At 28.2% G+C, this 19602-nt stretch overlaps 1 protein-coding gene across 1 annotated transcript; it reads left to right on the top strand.

Moving 5' to 3' along the window:
* Positions 1 to 1495: 1495 nt before the first annotated feature.
* LOC123302611 (cytosolic carboxypeptidase-like protein 5) lies at positions 1496 to 16780 on the top strand. Its single transcript, XM_044885631.1, has 8 exons — positions 1496 to 1569; positions 2019 to 2139; positions 2201 to 2478; positions 4026 to 4364; positions 4829 to 5559; positions 6779 to 6986; positions 7513 to 7680; positions 15859 to 16780. Exons 2-8 carry the CDS (start codon positions 2046 to 2048, stop codon positions 16732 to 16734), a joined length of 2694 nt encoding a protein of 897 aa, XP_044741566.1. The 5' UTR covers positions 1496 to 1569; positions 2019 to 2045; the 3' UTR covers positions 16735 to 16780.
* The last annotated feature ends 2822 nt before the right edge of the window (positions 16781 to 19602 follow it).

Below are 19602 nucleotides of genomic sequence, written 5' to 3'. Positions count from 1 at the left end.
ACCTAAACGAGCTGCCAAAAACCTGAAACCAGTGTGGCTTTGTAGATTTGCTCAGAACCAAACTTTTGCTCACAATTTACAATCTTCCTAGTGGTATTGGGGGGGGGGGGTTAATTAAATTACCTTTTTCCTTAGAACCTTCTCTAAACTGAACCGATTTTGAAGATCTTTGCATATTTTTTAGTTTTCCCGGGTACGGAATACTAAACTCGCACTTAAATTTTAAAAACTCCAAAAATTTTTAATAACACTCCCCATTAAATTACCTTTCAAACGAAACAAACAAAAATCAAGTCGGTTCATCCGTTTAGGCGCTACGATGCCACAGACCACAGAGTGGGGCAGTTATAATTTTCTATGCCTAGAACTTAAGATAATACCGATCTTTCGCATATCGCGTTTGCTAAGTGTTGTTGCCTGGACAAATTTTAATAATAATTCCATATTTCAAAAAATAGAAGTGTTACGGCTTTAGGACTATAAACTATTGGTCCTATTATTATGAAAATTACCGGAATCATATTATTAAAATAGTTTACGAATCGATAAAAACAAGACTCGTTACAATCAAATCAATAACTAATAATAAAGTAACTAATCTAAATAGCTCATATAGTTATAAAATACCTATTATAAATGTATGCCTATTTATACATCCTCATATATACAATCTGTCTCATAAGTCATTAACCACTTTATAACACTACCCTTTCCTTCATAAATAATGCAAGACTGTGAGATCTCTTTGGAATTTTAGTATGAAACTTAATGAAGAATTTTTGAAAAAGGGTCATTTAAACTTTTACCTTAAATATCTCGAGGTGAGCCTATCTCGGTAACAGAAAAAGAGAAGAGACTTTCGAATCATACAGAATACTGTTTTCAATTTTTTCTACTATTTATACGTATTGGGTGATATGGGTGTATTCATTTAAAATTTTAGAATTTAGCGGGGTGTTTAGCAAAAACAAATTTACACTTGGGTGAAGTATATTATCAAAGAAAGAAGTATGAGTATTATCATTGCCCCTAAAGGCATTATGCCAATCCATATGAAATGGTTTTAATACCTACATTAATTTTTCAAGAAATATTGTCCTATATAAAATTTTCTATATTTTTCTAACCAAACCCATTTGATTATTCTACTTTATTAATTCATTCTTCAAGAAATTAGTTTATTGTTTAAATTAGAAAATTATTTTTATTATTCCCAAAAAATTAGATTTTAAATCAAATTATATTAAAACACTTTTGCATGTGTTGAAGCTATAACTTAATATTTCTTTTTCGTTTATAACAGATAACAATATAATAGGGGACATAAAAGAAAGTTCAATATTTTTTGTTTTTTCAAATTCAGCGGGATGTGTACACAATGGAATAGTAGTTAAGCCAATAGACGTTGAACAGTAGTACCCCACAAGATAATAGTAACAAAACAAAAAACTAAAATGTCAAAATTTTTAACATTTGTGGTATAAGAAGTATAAAAAAAAATTCAAAATGAAATTGACTATGTTGTGTAATATATAAAAAAAAGTTCTTTTAAAATATTTAAACACTAAGGTACAATAAACTTGTATTGACTATATTCAATAATTAATCAATTTGTTAATAATACACGTAACAGCTGATGAATGTCAAAAAAAATCTGATTGTCTATCTGTCTGTGTATTATTTATTTGTTTTCAAATATCGATTCTAATAGTAATTTATTAAGCTCATTTAATTCTATTTTTTTTATTTGATAACGTGAGCTCTAGAATTCAATCATATTTATTACTTTAAATCATGTCATACTATAAATATTTATTATGTAACTGGAAGCTTTTTATTTCCTTACCATTTTATTACTCGAACAAAGAAGTCATTACCCATCGATTACAATTCAAATTTTTTAATTTTTCTAAACAAAAATGGCTAAAAAGAAGAGAAAAATTAAAAAATTTGTACGTAAAATTAATAAATTTCAATTTTCGAATTGAAATTTATTTATTAATTATCAATTTTTATAGATAATTCGACTTCGAAGAATATACAATATGGAACCAATCGAATGTGGTGGTTTCACTTTTTTATCAGACTTTGATTCTGGGAATATTTTACGGGCAGAATTAGTGGCTAAAAAAGAAAATCGTAAGAATTTCGGTTTATAATCATTTTAAATATTTTTTAACGATAAATGTAAAATTTTAAGGGGTTGTTAAAGCTACATCATATTCAGATGAACCTGATATTGAATTTAATGTATGGACAAAGCCAGATTGTTTTGGAACGGTGTATGAGAATTGTAATCGAACATGGTTTTATTTTGGTGTAAAAACAAATGGTCTACCACATGGTTTAGTTAAAATAAATATTGTTGATTTAAATAAACAAACAAAAATGTATAGTCAAGGTATGGTGCCTGTAACACGCATTACACCCGGGAATAAATGTTCTTGGGAACGTTTACGCGATAGAGTTACATTCACTGTAAGTTTAGATATAAATCCTATTCATTTTTTTAATATGTTTCTTTTCTATGGCCAAAAATACTAGTTAAAACAAAAAAAGTTATTTAAAAATTCACAGGTTGAAAAAAATTTATAATAGGATAACTGCTAATTTGGCCTATCGAATTTTACCATTTACGAAATTTAGGCGGTTCCGGTATAGCGGCTATTTGGAACCGTCGGAAAAGTATGGCAAAATGATTTTCGTGAATGGTCGAAGGAAAATAATTAGTTAACAAAAACTTAGCCTGTGACAAATGAATTAATCCTCTTCCGATAACGCCCAAAAGACCAGCAATATGACCATCATTTTCCTTCGTAATTCAATCTATTATCTGGTACGTGCATATGCTGTTTTGAAAAAACCCATTTACATAAAATTTTTTTTATATGCAGTATGGCATAAATGACCCGAAATTTTTATGTAAATGGGCTTTTTCAAAATAGCATATGCACGTCGGTTTTTGTGCATGCGCCCATAATAAAAGCGTACATTTTTATATAGCTAGTAAGAGGTAGATAATGTATGCTCTCGCACAAATTGGACGCGATGTCTTCAAGTCGACTAGATGGGTGCAGCAATGAAAATTTTTATTCTTCATGTTCTTAATTATGCCTACGATTTTGCCTATGCGTTTGCGTATAAAATTATCTTTGACTGTTATGTTAACCCAAATTCATACAGCGCAAACAGATAAAATAGTAACGAGTCCTTAAAAGCAAAATTCAATTTCCAAGGGTTTGCGCTTGGAAACGAAGGAAATATCAATCTCTTGGCGTTTTTTTTTTTTTTTTTTGCTTTATATTTAATTTTGAGTGTCTTTCTGAGGTCATATTATGATTAAGTACAGCTTATAGTGAGCACTGAATAATTACATAGAAATAAAAGATCAAGGATCGAAGTATTGCACAAATTTAAGAAAAAAAAGCTTTTAAAATCCCCAACTATGTTTTACTCGGTAGTCCTCAGGAACAGTTATTTAAAATCACAATCCTTTAGAGGGGGGGGGGGAAGGCAATGTACCGACTGATTCATCCCTTAAAGAGGTGAAATAGGAGATTAAAGTTTATATGAAAATATATACAAATCGTCATTATCGAGTTCATAGCTTAACCGATTTTAAAAATTATTTCACCTATAGAATGAATGCTACATTATCAGCAAGTAATAACATGGACTGTATTTTATTTTCAAAAAAATTAAGGTTTCGCACTTAAAGTTAAAATCAAACTTCTATCATTAGTGACTTAAGCTGCTCGTTGATAATCGGTCGAGACATCCCCCCCCTCCCTAAAACTTTTCTGATTTTAAATAATTTAAAAAAAAAAAATTGGAACTGTTCTTGAAAATTTCTTAAGATTGCCTCTTTTATATACTCATTTATACGACTAAACTTTTAGACGTTTGACTTATTTGGTATGACTACTGCGGTATTTTATAATTCTATAAATGTCAGTTATTAAGAAGAAAAGTTAAAATAAATAAATAATAAATTATAAAATAATTGTTGTGTTAATTTTTTTTAGTCTGACGATACAACATTTATATTAACATTTCGTTTTTTTACACCAGAAAATATAAAAAGTATACAATATTTTGCATTCACATATCCATATACATATGCTGAATTACAAAATCATCTCTTACAATTAGATCATAAATATTTAACAATACCACCGGGTCCAGCACACATTGATGATATCTATTATGTGCGTGAATGCGTATGTAAATCATTAGAAGGACGTCGAATTGATTTAATTACAATATCATCATATCATAATATTACATTTGAAAAAGAAACACGATTAAAAAATTTATTTTCCGATACATCTGTCAATCGACCATTCAAATTTCATGATAAAAAGGTAGGTATCAATTGAATATAGTCAGTTATTTTTTTATTTACAGTCAGATCACAGAATCAATCTTATAAAATCATGTTACATTCATTTTGGTATAGAATGGCTAATCAAACTTAAACTAAAATTTAATAATAGTCCAATAGTTTAAATAATATTTGATATTTTTCTGATAAAACCCTTATGCCATCACAGTACACTGAGTACAACATAGGTTCGAGTCTAATTAACAGTGACAAATTTAATCAATCGAATTTGCATCTGGCAAATTTTGCTGAAACGAAACGAAATCGAGTCATTTTGAAGAAATTGATAACGGCCAATGTTTAAAGCTTTCTTCAAAATCACTTGATTCAGTTTTTAACCAGAAAAACCAGTAGTACTACAGTGAGAGAAATTTTACCATGATAACGATGAAAGTTTATACATGTAAATAGAAAATTCACTAAATATATATATTCTTTTAACAGGTTGTATTTGTAAGTGCACGAGTGCATCCAGGAGAAACACCAGCAAGTTTTGTATTCAATGGTTTTCTAAATTTATTATTAAATCGCGATAACATTTATAGTGTAATGTTACGTCGTTTATATGTATTCAAGTTAATACCATTTTTAAATCCAGATGGCGTTGTACATGGACATTATCGTACTGATACACGTGGTGTTAATCTTAATCGTTTATATTTAAATCCAACATTCACTGATCATCCATCTGTATATGCAGCTAGAGCATTAATCCGTTATCATCATCATGGATCTGAATTACCTGATGATATGCTTTTACAACAACGACAATATAGTCATATCACGAATAATCCATCAGCTGATAGTATATCAAGTTCGAATTGTTCTTCGAAAACTAATAAAGAATATATTAATCAAAAAATATGTGACCGTAGTGTTGAACAAATTAATAGCGCACCTGATAAAACGTCTGTTCTTGTTGAGGGTGATCGGAGTAGTAGTTCAACACCATCACCTGATAATGATGATGTAAAACCTGGACAAGATTCGGGTTTATTTTTATATATAGATTTACATGGGCATGCATCGAAAAAAGGAATATTTATGTATGGCAATCATTTTAAGGATCAAACGTCGAATGTTGAGTGTATGCTTTTACCAAAAATCATGTCAATTAATAATTCAAATTTTCATTTTTTTGCCTGTAATTTTACTGAGCGTAATATGTATTTAAAGTAAGTTAAATTTTTATTTATCTTAAAATTTACGAGAGCCATCAGACTTGGGAATTACAAATTTCTTTTAACGATTACCTATTCACTGTTAACCGAATTTTTTTTAATCTAGGACCGTGCACAATAATTATCCAAGGGAAGGGTTCAAACTTTTATTCGGTATGCTAGGTCATTAAGACAATAAAAACAAGAAATTCTTTTTTCGAGAAATAGAACATTTAATTAGGTCAAAATGTGATATTCAGTCACTATTTTTCAATAAGTTAATTCTGCGAGCTACAGAAAAAAACTTTTTCAAAACTCTGTATGCATCGACAGCGATGTATATTGAGCGGGGGCTAAACTGATCTAAGTTATGTTTTAAAAACGACGCAAGGTTGAAAAGGAGCGTTCATTCGTCGCTTTTGTCACATAAAAAAATTGAGACAAACAAAATTTGAGAAAATATTGCGAAAATTCAAAAATCGATCTATAATCCTCAACTGAATCAGTCTGTTCAAGCGTTGAGTCTGTTATGACGAGAACCTTGGATTCCTCAATTCTATGTCGTATTCATCGCAGATATCGCTCATGATTTTGAGAATTTCCCTTGAACGTTTCTTCTTCTTTCAATCCAAATATATTTCACAGTATCAGTAGCCAGTTCGATAGCTTTGCCACGATCCAGGTTTTCTGTCCTCTGAAATATTTGATTTGAAGTTTGGAATGTAAATACTTTCCGATATCCTTATAAGAGCCATCCATCGTCGCTCAAATTAGTGTTTTACGATACGGGGGAATGCTGACTCGAAACTGCTCGAAATTCTTTTTGGAGAAGCAAAAAAATTATAGTTGGCTGGATATTGCCCTTTTTGTCCAATGATCAATACATGCTTTAAACTGCGTGAGTAACTTCGTTTTGGTAAGTCTACCAAACTTTCTCTACGACTTTTTTTGGAAAAGTTGTGTGTTTTCAAATGAGCATGATAACTTCATATTTAAGCTATCGATCTGAAAAAACGCAGCAGAGAATTTGTCGGGCACTATGACCACTTGATAATATTAATAATTATTAAATAATTCAGCAAAAGTGAACTATGTATGCAAAGAAAAACAAAAATACATAAATACAACATGTTCGAGGTGGTAGGCAATGTATAAATCATTTAACAAGAAGGGCGATGTCTCGCGGACTATTATGTGTCTTAAATTTCTTTATTTATTCTTTTAATTTTAACAGAGATAAGCGAGATGGTTTAAGTCGTGAAGGGTCTGGGCGTGTTGCTGTACTAAAATTAACTGGTCTAATACGAAGTTATACCCTCGAGTGTAATTATAATACTGGACGCATTGTAAATGCATTACCTGCTCCACTGCGTGATGGATGTGCAAAACCTGTTACGAGTAATATTGTACCGCCAAAATTTACACCACATATTTATGAAGAAGTAAACATCTTATATTTATATTTTCAAATAAAAATAATTTTTACTATATACGTTATGTAAATAATTTATTTTTTTAGTCTAGTGCTGACACTTATTCGTAAGTCGGAGGCCATTTCAACTTTCAGTAAAGCCTTATTATTTTCTCTAAAATTATAAAACGATAGCTTTTTAGTGCCGAGCATCGATATAGTTTATTCTTCATCACTTGTCACGTAGTAATCATTTGTGTTTCCCTATTTTATTATAATAATTCCAACAACACAGTTTCCAATAATTATTCCTATGTTTTCACAGGCTTTGTTCTTCTTATCATTAATCCTTTTGTTCTAAAGATATCAATCTTCAACTACAAGCTTCGTGCTATTTCGAGCTAATCATATTTTTCCTGCTTTTTGTTTAAAATTTGTTTTTTTAACAAATTACAACGGATGCTCTTTTTAAAACATTAAATTAAATATTTATGTTACGTACATAGTAAAAGCAAATTGTTTTTGCTTAATTACTAATTTTCAATTTTTGAATACAGGCTGGAAAAGCATTAGGACCATCCATATTAGATTTAACTGGTGATAATCCAAATTCAAGGATACCAAATTCTGAATTCCGTTCAATACATAATATGCGTGAATGGTTGAAATGGTATTTAATTGGACAATTGGGTTCACCATCCGAAAATGCAAAATCATTGTCACAGGTAGGAAAAGAAAAAATACTAAACCTTCATCGTCACATAAATGATAATCGCCAGGTGTGTAGTGTTATTGAGGAAGAACAATGTCTTAATGGCGATGATAAATTAACAAACATTTCAGATAATATTCAACAAAATGATAATTCAATTTTATCAGATTCAAATAAAAATCAAACTATTGACAATGTTAATTTAAATGATTCAATTGAATTATCTTTCGCAGATAATGTACAAGATATTACTTTTGTTGATAATGATACGACGATTTCAGATGATAATTCAATTTTATCAGATTCAAATAAAAATCAAATTATTCATAACGTTAAAGAAATTGATTTAAGTAGTACTATTAAATTATCTGCAGCAGATAATATTTCAGATATAACAACTGTTTCTGATAATTATCCAACAATTTCAAATAACATTCAGTTTGATCATTCAATTTTATCAGAACCAAAAGAAAATCAAATTATTGAAGATATTCACAAAATTAATTTAAATGATACAATTGAGTTGTTATCTGTAGAAGATACTGTACCAATCGATAATTCGATTTTAGCAGATTCAAATCATGATAATTCACAAAAACTTAATTTAAATAATACGATTGAATTATATGTGGCAGATAAACTGAATGATATTATCGATGCTGATAATGATACGATGATTTCTGATAATTCTTTTTTATCAGATCTAAATAAAAATCAAATTATTGGCAATTTTAAAGAAAATAATTTAAAAGATTCAATTGAACTATCTGTAGAAGATAAAATTCAAAAAATCACTGATACTAATACTATTTTAAATGATAATTCAATTTTATTAAATTCGAATAAAAGGCAAAGTACTGACTATATTAAAAAAATTAATATGCATGATTCAATTACATTATCTGAATCAGAAAATGTAATAAATATTTATAAAACTGATAATGATAGCACAATTTTAGATGATAATCCAATTTTATCAAACTCAAATGAAAATCTAATAACGAGTTGTGTTAAAGAAATTAAGTCAAATGATCCCATTGAATTATCTGAAGAAGACAAAATTAAAAATATTAGTATTCTCGAAATAAATATGATGAAATCAGATAACAAAATTTTATCAAATTCAAATAATCATGATGTTCATAGTACTACTAACTTTATTAAGGAAATTAATATGAATAATACAATTACATGCTCTGTAGCAGACAACATTGTAATTAAATTATCTTCAGATGATAAAATTCAAAATATTAGTAATGCTGATACTGATAGTGAGAAGAAAATTTCAAATGATAATTCTTTTATGTCACATCGAAATAAAAAACCTTTTACTAACACTATACCAGATACACAAAATAAAAATAATCATAATAATAGCACGGTGAATTCAGATGATAATAATACATGTTTATCAAATCGAAATAAAAATCAAATTTCTGACTACATTCACCAAATTTATATGAATGATGGCCCGATTTTAAATGATAATTTAATTTTAGTAGATCCAAATAAAAATCAAATTATTGGCGATGTTAAAGAAATTATTTTAAATAATACAATTGACATATCTGTGGAAGATAAAATACAAAATGAGACTGATATTGACTATATAAATCATAAAGTTGCAAAATCTGTAGCAAATAACGTACAACATATTAATAAGACTGATAATGGTATAATGATTTTAGGTGATAATTCAACTTTAAAAAATTCAAAAATAAAACTATTTGTAGATAATATTAAAGAAATCAATTTAAAGAATCCAATTGAATTATCTGTAGAAGGCAAATTTGAAACTACTTTTAATAATGCGACGATTTCAGATGAAAATTCAATTTTATCAAATCAAAATAATGACTGCATTAAAAACTTTATGACTAATATTCATAATACCACAAAAGGTCTAGATACTATTTCTATTTTATCATTTCCGAATAAAAATCCAGATATTAATGATGTTGAGAAAATTAATCCAGATGACAGTGTACAAGGTAGCACTATTACAGATAAAGAATCAATTTCAGATGATACTGAATCAGATTTTAGTTCAATTATATTTTATTCAAATAATAATCAAACCGTTGATAATTCTAAGGAGAATATTAATTTAAATGATAAGTCTGAATTATCAGTAAACGATAGTGTGCAAGATACCACCATTGATGAAAATCACACATTGTTAGATTCAAATGATATTGCCAATAATAAATCAATAACAACATTGTCATTAGAAAATAAAATTATTGATAATGTTAAGGATTTGAATAATGAAATGTCAATTTCAGATGACGTTATAATTTTATCTGATTCAACCGAAACACGTTGTTTTGACAATGTCGAGAAAATCAATTTAATTGTCGCGGATAATACAGTGATTTTAGATAGTATTCAATCAGATAATAATTTAATTTTATCAAATCCAACTGATATAATTAAGAAAATTAATATGAATGATACAATTGAATTTTCTATAAGAGATAATTTAAAAAATATTAATAATACTTATAATGATAGGGCAATTTTAGAAGATAATTCAATTTTATCAGATTCGAATACAAATCAAATAATTGACAATATTGAAGAAAACGATTTAAATGATACAATTGAATTACCTGTAACAAATAATGTACAAGAAACAAATATTCCTGATAATAGCTTAGGTAAAAATTATTTAGTATTAAATAAAAATTGTAATATATTGTAATTAAATTTAATAGACTTGGGTATTTCTTCCATTGTGATAATTTTTTTAAATTTCTGTAAGAATGACAATGTTTTAAACAAATTAAGACTGATTTAAATATCTTGTTCGAATACACTAATGCTTCCAGTTTAGAATCCCATAGACTTATTCAATATTTGGAGTAGTTATTGTTCATTGACTAAACTACACCAGTTTTTTATTTAAGTCTTGTCATTAGATTAATTTATTTTTAATCCAAAATTAAAATTACACATATCTCCATAAGAAAGCATCAACTTTCTTCAATTGTATTTTTCTGTAGTATCAGCGACCAATTTTTCTCTTTTCTTAAAGTTGTGAAACATGTCTTCGAGAATTTATACTGTTACTTTAATAACGCAGGTACCTCTCAGATCTCTGTGTCAATATACTAGTAATTATATAGTAGTAACAGAAATAAATACTTCTTATTCTTCGCATCAAAAATTTCTCAGTTAACATGAACATAAAAAAAATAACTTTAATTTGTTTAAAATTGTAAAATTGATAGTTTTTTTTTACTTGTATATTTTCACTTTAATATCAAAGAGCACTGTCTACTTCGTTACTATGTGTCTATTTTAACCAACACTAAAGTACTTTTGAGCCTTATGCGAGGCAGAAGTAGAAAAGTGGAGCTGTGCTTTTCTACTTCGTAGATAATAGGTCCTGGATAACAGCTGAATAATGCTTTAGTGTTGGCTCAAATAGCTATAGTAGTGAAAGTATAAATACGTAGAATACTAATATTCTTTAATATTGAGGTGACGTATTATTAAAATGGAGAGAGATATCAGTTTCAAATTTTTTTTAGATATTGTTGAGTTAAAATGAGGATTCTAATTTATAGGTAGGCTTAAAAGTGAGTAAAAAATTAAGTTCACTGATACTCCAGTAAAATGGCTAAATTCTCTTAATTCTTTCCTACAGCTCCGATTGACCTGAAAATTTAGGAGTAACATTTGTTCAGCCTCTACATCAAAAGTTTTATGGTGTCTAGTGGTGCTTTTGCCCAGGGGATGGTAATCACCTCTCCTAAGTGGTGGAAAAATATATGTTGAAAATGACAACGGAAATCGATAGAGAGATGAAATCTAAGCAAAAAGTGTCATTTAAGTATATTTCGAAAAGTCAATACTTACCGAATTATTGGCGATTGAAATTCTTAGTTTTTAATGTTAAATAACTGAAAAATTGGACGGTTTTTGAAAAAAGTATGTCATACACTTTTTAAAGTGCTGTAAAAAACCTTGAAAATGAAAAAAGTTATGTCATTTGCACGAAAATTAACGGAGTTATAATCAAAAGAAAGTTTATCATACCTTTTTTTTGTTTTATTCAACACAAAAACTGATAATTTTACCACGGGAACCAAAATTAATGCTTGTAGCTTTCCTGTTTACTTTATTTAGGTACTGACAACATGCTAAAAAAGTTCTAACAGTTTTGGATATTTAGTCTTCCAAATATTGCAATTTAAATGAAAAAAAAAAGTGTCTTTATTATTTTTCGAGTTATTTAACGATAAAGACATTTTCTTTGTTTTATATATGCGAAACTGCTAAAACTTTTTGAGCATGTTGCCAGAACCTAAATAAGGTAAATTGGAAAACGGCAAACATTAATTTTAGTTCCCGTGGTAAATTCATAAGTTTTTGTGCGGAATAAAACATAATAAAAAGGTACGAGAAACTTTCCTTTCATTATAATTCCGTTAATGTTTGGACAAATGACTTGAAACTTTTTTCATTTTCAAGGTTTTTTTATAGTATTTTAAAAGGTGTATGATATACTTTTTTCAAAAATGTCCAATTTTTCATTTATTTGACGTTAATTACTCTGAATTTTAATCGCCAATAACTCGGAAAGCATTGACTTTTCGAAATATACTTAAACGCCCTTTTTTGCGTGATTTCATTCCCTACTTTCCACCCCTTAAAAAAAGCGGTTACCACCCCCTGGTGAAAGCACCATTCGGTATCATATAACTTTTGTTTAAGAGGCTGAGCAAAGCTTAATCCCAAATTTTCATCAAAATCGGTGCTATATGCCAAATTTAGAAATTTCGTCTTTTTTTCTCCTCGTTTGTTAGAGTATTGCCAATTTCAATTTACATTTAGTCTATAACAATATAAATTTTGAAAAGGCCTAACAAATTTGTATATTTTAATAATTTTAAAATACAAATCTTTTTCAAGTTTTTAGATTTTAACCTGCGAGTTGTCACATTATTAATTCTAACTGATTTTCATTGGAAATTTGTGAAATACTTTGTGAAAAATGGAAGATGAATTTTTCAAAGAAAAGATAATTTCCATAAAGAATCAGCCAGAATTAAGATTACGATGTAATTTTAACTGTGCATAATATCTAGCCCGACAAAAAAATTTTGTACCTATATATATTATAAAAATGTTTTTCGCTATTCATTTATTATTCGAATTGACAAAAGATTAAAAATTTTATAATAAAATATGTTAATGAATAATGATAATAAAATTTTGTATGTTATATATAATATATATAAGCAATCGTCCTTATGACGCAACTTTGATTCTCTAAATGGGTGAAGTTAAGCGTCAAAATGACACTAAAAAAACGTGAAAAAGAAACTTTAAAAGACATTCAGTAAGACTGATTTAGGAATTATAAAAATGGCTTGAAATATACAGATAAAAGATTATTTATAAAATGTTAATAAAAATGTTTTATTAAAAAATTTTATCGAATATGTTTGTTAAATTTTGTACTTCTAAAATGATTGTTTTAAAAATGATGTCAGATTATTTAAAGAGTATATTACTAATAATTAAAAAAATACATAATTAACGTGAAATATTTACATTTGTTGACTTTTTTTCTTTTTTAATTTTTATAATAAAAGTGTATCAGAATAATGACTCCTAAATTTGGATTGACAATCCAAAGATTTTCATTTTGTACTATTTGATATATAAGACATATGTCAGGTAGCAAGATGAAGTGATCGGGTGCTCAAGAATATAATGCATTTTCGTCGCAGCTATGCCTGCACACATATTAATCCTGTCAGATTATGGTCAGAAAGCACAAGTGGAGCTGTTTGCAGGAGTACTGGCTCAAGTACGTCAATAGTAAGTCTACAATGGTGATCAAATGGAACCCAGAAGGTGTTAGGAAAACACACAAGCGGAGTGGAAGAAATTTTATTTTTTATTAAAAGCTGAAATAAATTTTTTACACAACTATTTAAAACAGTGCTTTAGCAGTCGGACTCACCTACAAAATCTGCTAAACACCTCCATCAGATGAGGTAAGGTAGAATATCTACACTCATCTTTGCCACCTGACGCCTGTCGTAAGTTATACCAGGTATCTCATTTTAGACAATCCAGCTGAAATAACTAAAACGGAATCAGATTCGATTTTCACCGTATTTATCAGGTTTACGAGAAAATTGTTTTTTAAAGAATAACTTTAAACGGCAGTAATCTTTTGCCAATTATAGACTTGTTGAATTTATTTTTAAAAAACTTGAAGTCGAGATATTTAAGGTCTTGGATCTCAAAAGCGCTTCTTTTTTCAGCTGGAAAATGGAATCTGGTATATGAAAAAAGATGCAACAAAGTGATTGGAAGATTACAAATTAAATAAAGCGTTTTAGTATTGAAAATGTTTGTGATAGTTCCCCATAAATATCAGAGACAAACGGTTAATTTAGCAAATATATCGAAAACGGTGCACTTTTTGACAGTTCTATAATAAATTGTAACCCAGACAAAATTTTTACGAATGATATTCTTACATATACGTTAATATTTCTGATATTTCAATTAATGTTCATAATAGTTTAATGGCACCGATGGAGAATTTCACAGAACACTTGCTATACTAATAACGCTGCATTTATATATGCATACCCTCATCTCAGGAATCAATAATAAATTATTCTGCTACACATATAATTAATGCTTTTTAGTAATTTAAAATTTTGAATTAATATTTTATTTTAAATAATATTTTATTTTATTAATTGAATTTATATTAGGCTTTTGGTAGTACATACTAAATTATAATAAATGATTAAAATAATAAAAAATAATTTTATTATTAGTGTATGATCTCTTGACAATGAACGCAAGTTCGAAAAATTTTGAGATCAAATAAAAAAACTTGTAGTCATACACTAATAATAAAATTATTTATTATTATTTTAATTATTTATTTTATTTTATTTTATTTCGGTAAGTCATATTTAAGTATATACTATTTGGAATCAAAATTTTAGTCGCTCAAATAAAATAAGTTACGAGATGATCGCAATCGTTAAAAATAATACAGATCTTCAACGTAACACATTGAACTGAACTTGTCTGCTTGTTTATTATACTCAACTACCAAAAAAGGTCTGCTCAACATATTTTGTCTCAATTCGATTTATTATTTATGTTTTTTTGTTTACTGTTGACAAACAAACAAAAAAAAAAACATTCAATCAGTTGAAAAAATTACACTTTGTGTCTAGAACTCTATAGCCCAATTAAGGCGTATATAGCCCAATCAAGGCGCTTGGCATGAATCCAAGAGTTTCAGGTTCAAAACCTGGTATGAGTAATTAGGTCAAAATAATGTTAGGTGCCCTTTAATTTAACTTGAACCAAGGTCTAGATTCTAGATACAAGAAACTTTACCATTAGGTGCGCTGACGCGACATTTTATATTACCAAAAAATTCATTAAAATTTACCAGCTAAAAACAATTATTTTTATGAGGCTAGCAAATTTTTTTAAATTTTGTATTGTTATAATTTAATTTTATTGCATCTTTTTCATTCAGTTTTTACTAGCCATAATGAAGTCGACAATTTTTTTACTGCGATCCCCAATTTATTTTTACTGAAGTTGAATATACCATGGACTAGCTGGTGATTAGTCAATATGATGAACGTTGACACGCTAAAAGATTAATCAATCAGAAAACCGATTGAATATTTTTTATTACTTATTGTTGTTGTTTACTTATAATTATGCATACGATATTTACATCATGGTCTATTCGATTATTTTTGATGTAATATGCTACATACAGGCGTAAACTAAATATTGACAAATATCTTGCCTAGTAATCTTAATTAAAGAGAATTGAAAAAAATACACTCGAACCAGGACTTTTTGGATTCATGTCGAGCGCACTACCAATTAGGCTATTTGAGTTCCAGACACGAATGCAATTTTTTCAACTCAATGAATTTTTTAATTTGTTTATCCGCTTATTTATTATTATTACTTATTGTTGTTGTTTACTTATAATTATATAATATTTTTTATTGATTGGTCTTCTCTCTGTCTCCTCTCTCATTAGTATGAATTTAAAAAAATTTTATAAAATTTTTGTTCAACAATTTAAAAATTTCTTACTAAATATGTTTTAATCATTGAGATATTCTATCTCTTTCTTAACACATAAGATATTTCAAAATATTTGTTACAGATTCCTCGCCCAGGAGCACGAAAAACACCCTTAAAAACATTAATGAAACCAAATCGTTTAATACCAACCACTATCGCTGTCCGTAAAACAGATCGTAAAGAGAATCTCAGCATACAAAATAAAATTCAACCATCATGTTCGAACACACTACCCACACGCTCATCAAAATCAACCGCTGTACGTTCTAAATTCACAACTCCAACAATATCCAGTAATTTAAAAACGAAAGATAACGTTATCCAAAATTTAAAAACATCTGGTGATTATAATAATAAATTCAAACGACAATCGCTAACAACATCAAATGTAAGAAATCAAGAAAAGCAAATCGTAAAGCAAGAAAGTGAAATCGTAACAAAACAGGAACCTAAAAGATTACGAACAGCTACACCAACTCTTGGTGGTACATCATCGTCATCCTTAGAACGACCAACAAATGTTACACCCCGACCATTATCGTCTAATCCTACTAGTCAACCAATCGCAGAAAATCGTTTAAAATTACGTGAAATCTGTCTGTTAAAAACTGATTTTAGTAAAAAATTTGGAGCGAATAAATATGATATTCCATCGACGTCGAGCACATGTAAGGAGACAATTAATAAAGATTTATTAATTGAATGGAAAGAAGGTACACATGCTGAAGGGACATCTGGATATGTTGGTATTAAAAAGAAAAATACTACATCAAAAATTGTACCAAAATATCAAGTGCCGGTAAAACATTCACCGATTAAACATGATTCGAAACGTTTGATGACCATTAAGAAATTACGATTACGTAAACCGTTACGTAGGTTAACAACATCGAATGATATATCGTATGGATTAATAAAAAATAAAAAGAGAAAAAAGAAAAAAGCAAAATTTATTTAGTTAAAAAAAATGTATAGAAAAAACACACACAATGTTCTGTTTTATTTTTTAAATAATTGTCAAAATTTAAAAGATGTATGTAGTTTGTACACAATTTTACATGTACAGTTTATCGTCTGTAAATTCATTAACTCTATTGGTGTATTTATTAAAAATTTTCTCTTCTAAATGTATATAAAGTAAGTGTTTAAATATTTGTTTATTTGGAATGATTCGATTTCATTTTCGTAAAATAATCTCGTACTCATTTTACGTAAACGTAAATGTTCATTCAAAATAATACAGATGATATTATATCGATATACCCACCGAATAGCTCTATATTCGGAACGTTTATAGAAGAGATCAATTCTTTGAATGAATTTTTTTTATTAATGAATTTTATCTCTCATCACGTTAATAATATACAAATTCATGCGAATGTAGTAAAATTTCAAAATTATTTCTTGCAAAGAATTGATTTTATATAGTATAATGTATAATAAAAGAAATATATATTTAACAAATTAAATTTGAATAATGTATATTAAATGATATAGTTTTTATTCGGTTAAGGGCCATTCCACTGAATATGTCACAAAAATTCACCTCCTTCAAACATAAAGAAAATGTAGCATCACGGCCAAAGAGATGGAAACATTTGTTTTAGTAAAAAGTTTTATCAATGAGAAACAACGTTATAGTTAAGTGGCAGCTAATGAATTACGGTACTAATAACTTTTTCTTTTTGGGTGATCATTAAGCGCTTTAACTTATCGTTTAAAGCTTAAACGTTCTATTCGCTAAATATTCGTTTAATAAAACGCTTATGATATCCAAAAAATACTGGAAAAGCCAATTTTTTCAGAACAAAGACTAGGAATCATGATCTTTAAAAAAATTGTTGAATTTTAAAACATACAAATGATGACTTTAATTTTGAGGACAAGATTTTTTTTAAAGTAAACACTAAACATTTAATACTCCATAATATATTTTTTTTGAAAAAATTATAAACTATCTATATTTGGGCCTTTGCTAAAGGTTTGAAGAAAATGCCCTTTAAATAGCGTTTTAAGCATCGTTTCGGGTAACCACAGTCAATATCTCAATCAATAATATGAAAATTTAAGCAATCGGTTAATGTCAATAATGGTAATTAATGGCTCAGGCCATTAAATTCCTAGCCAACGCGAATCGTCCCATCTGCACAACTTATTTGTTGGGACTACTCACTAAAATTAAAAATCAAGTATTAGTTTCCAATATGTTAAAAAAGTTTGAGCTGTTTGCGTTGGAAAATATTTTTTAAGCTATGGAATTTATTAATGGAGGAGACTGCCCCCACTTATGTTAATTTAAATATGTTTGAGGTGTCTGCAGCAGCCTCATTCTCAAAATCTCTCCAATTTTAACGTCTAAATAGTTTTCTTTCTTTTTCCTCTATCGTCACATCATGATAGTTTAAAGTTCCTCTTTTCATAACATTAACGCAATTTAGGGGTGGCCCCTAACTTTTTATATAGGTAGGTATTTGATTTGTATCATTTTTACTTACTTTTTTTACTGTTAAGTTCAATTTAGAGATGGACGACAGTCACAAATCGAGTAAATTCGTACAAAATGATCTGAATAATGTCAACCATAATTATAGTCGATTTTTATTAACTTGACTTACGTGAATTTAGCGAATGCAAAAATTATAAACATGCATATATTAGGTCACTAACCTACGTAGGATTTCTATCGAAAAGTCGTTCATCTCTTGATTTATTTATTGTGATTCGACATGTAAGCCCGATAGTGGGACACTATTCAATTCGCGGGATAACTGAATGAAGCAAGTTGTTTATATTCCATCTTCATCGGAAGTTTGTATAGTAACTGCAGTATTTATTGCCGATACTATACAAATATTGTTTGCCGAATATAAATGCAATTTATAAATTATTCGACCCAGTCAAACTACCAAAAATTTTATAACCTGCTTCACTCAGTAAATCGCGGAAAAATGTGTATTCTGAATTCAGATCACAGAATCTTTAAGTATATATTATTTGTGATTCAGATTTATAATACAAACAAAAATAATTTAAAGTCATGAGTGGATGAAAGTATAAACATTTGAGTGATTATGATTTCATGGTGTGTTTCATAATAGACCTTTTCATTTTAAATTTCAAGTTGCTTTTTTTCCAGACATCTAATAAACTGTTATTATAATAGAAAACCCAAATTCTTGGTATGTTATTATTATAACAATAATTTATTGATAAATTGTACAAAAAACACCGAATCCAAATTTAAAATACTCTCAATGAATAACAATTTTCGAAATTTATCCTCATCCACTTATGTCTTCAATTTATTTAAAGCTTATTAAAATAAAATGAATGTAGAATTATTTTTTAATTGACTATACAATTTTAATATAATTATTTACTTAACTAATTTTATTTTATTTTTATTTTGTCGTATGCCTACATATTATACACAAAATCCTTATTGTTTTTCCCTTTACTTTCGATCACGGGATCGTCATCAATTAGTACTGAAATTAAACTTGAGCCATGCTTCGATAATACATAATTAATTGCCAATTCTAATTATAGAAATCAAGGAAAGTATAGCTGGCTGTCTCCTTAATCACTGGTTAGATCTCCTCGTAATATCGATAGTATTATTAGCGAATGCGGAAATGTGTAAAAATTTGCACTGTGGGTAAAAATTTCAGAAGCTTCTATCGCCTTTATTTCCAATGGTTAAATAAAAGGCAAGCTACTAGGCTGTCTTTTGTTTGAACCAAATATTAACTTCTAACTTATCTGTTAGATTTCGATATTTAATTCTTCTAAAGGTCACGCCCTTGATGGTTTCACTTAGACTTAT

Source organism: Chrysoperla carnea, chromosome 1 (genome assembly GCF_905475395.1).
Source record: "Chrysoperla carnea chromosome 1, inChrCarn1.1, whole genome shotgun sequence".
NCBI lineage: Eukaryota > Metazoa > Arthropoda > Insecta > Neuroptera > Chrysopidae > Chrysoperla > Chrysoperla carnea.
Note: the sequence above shows the minus strand (reverse complement) of the source record. Positions and strands in the feature narration are given on the sequence as shown.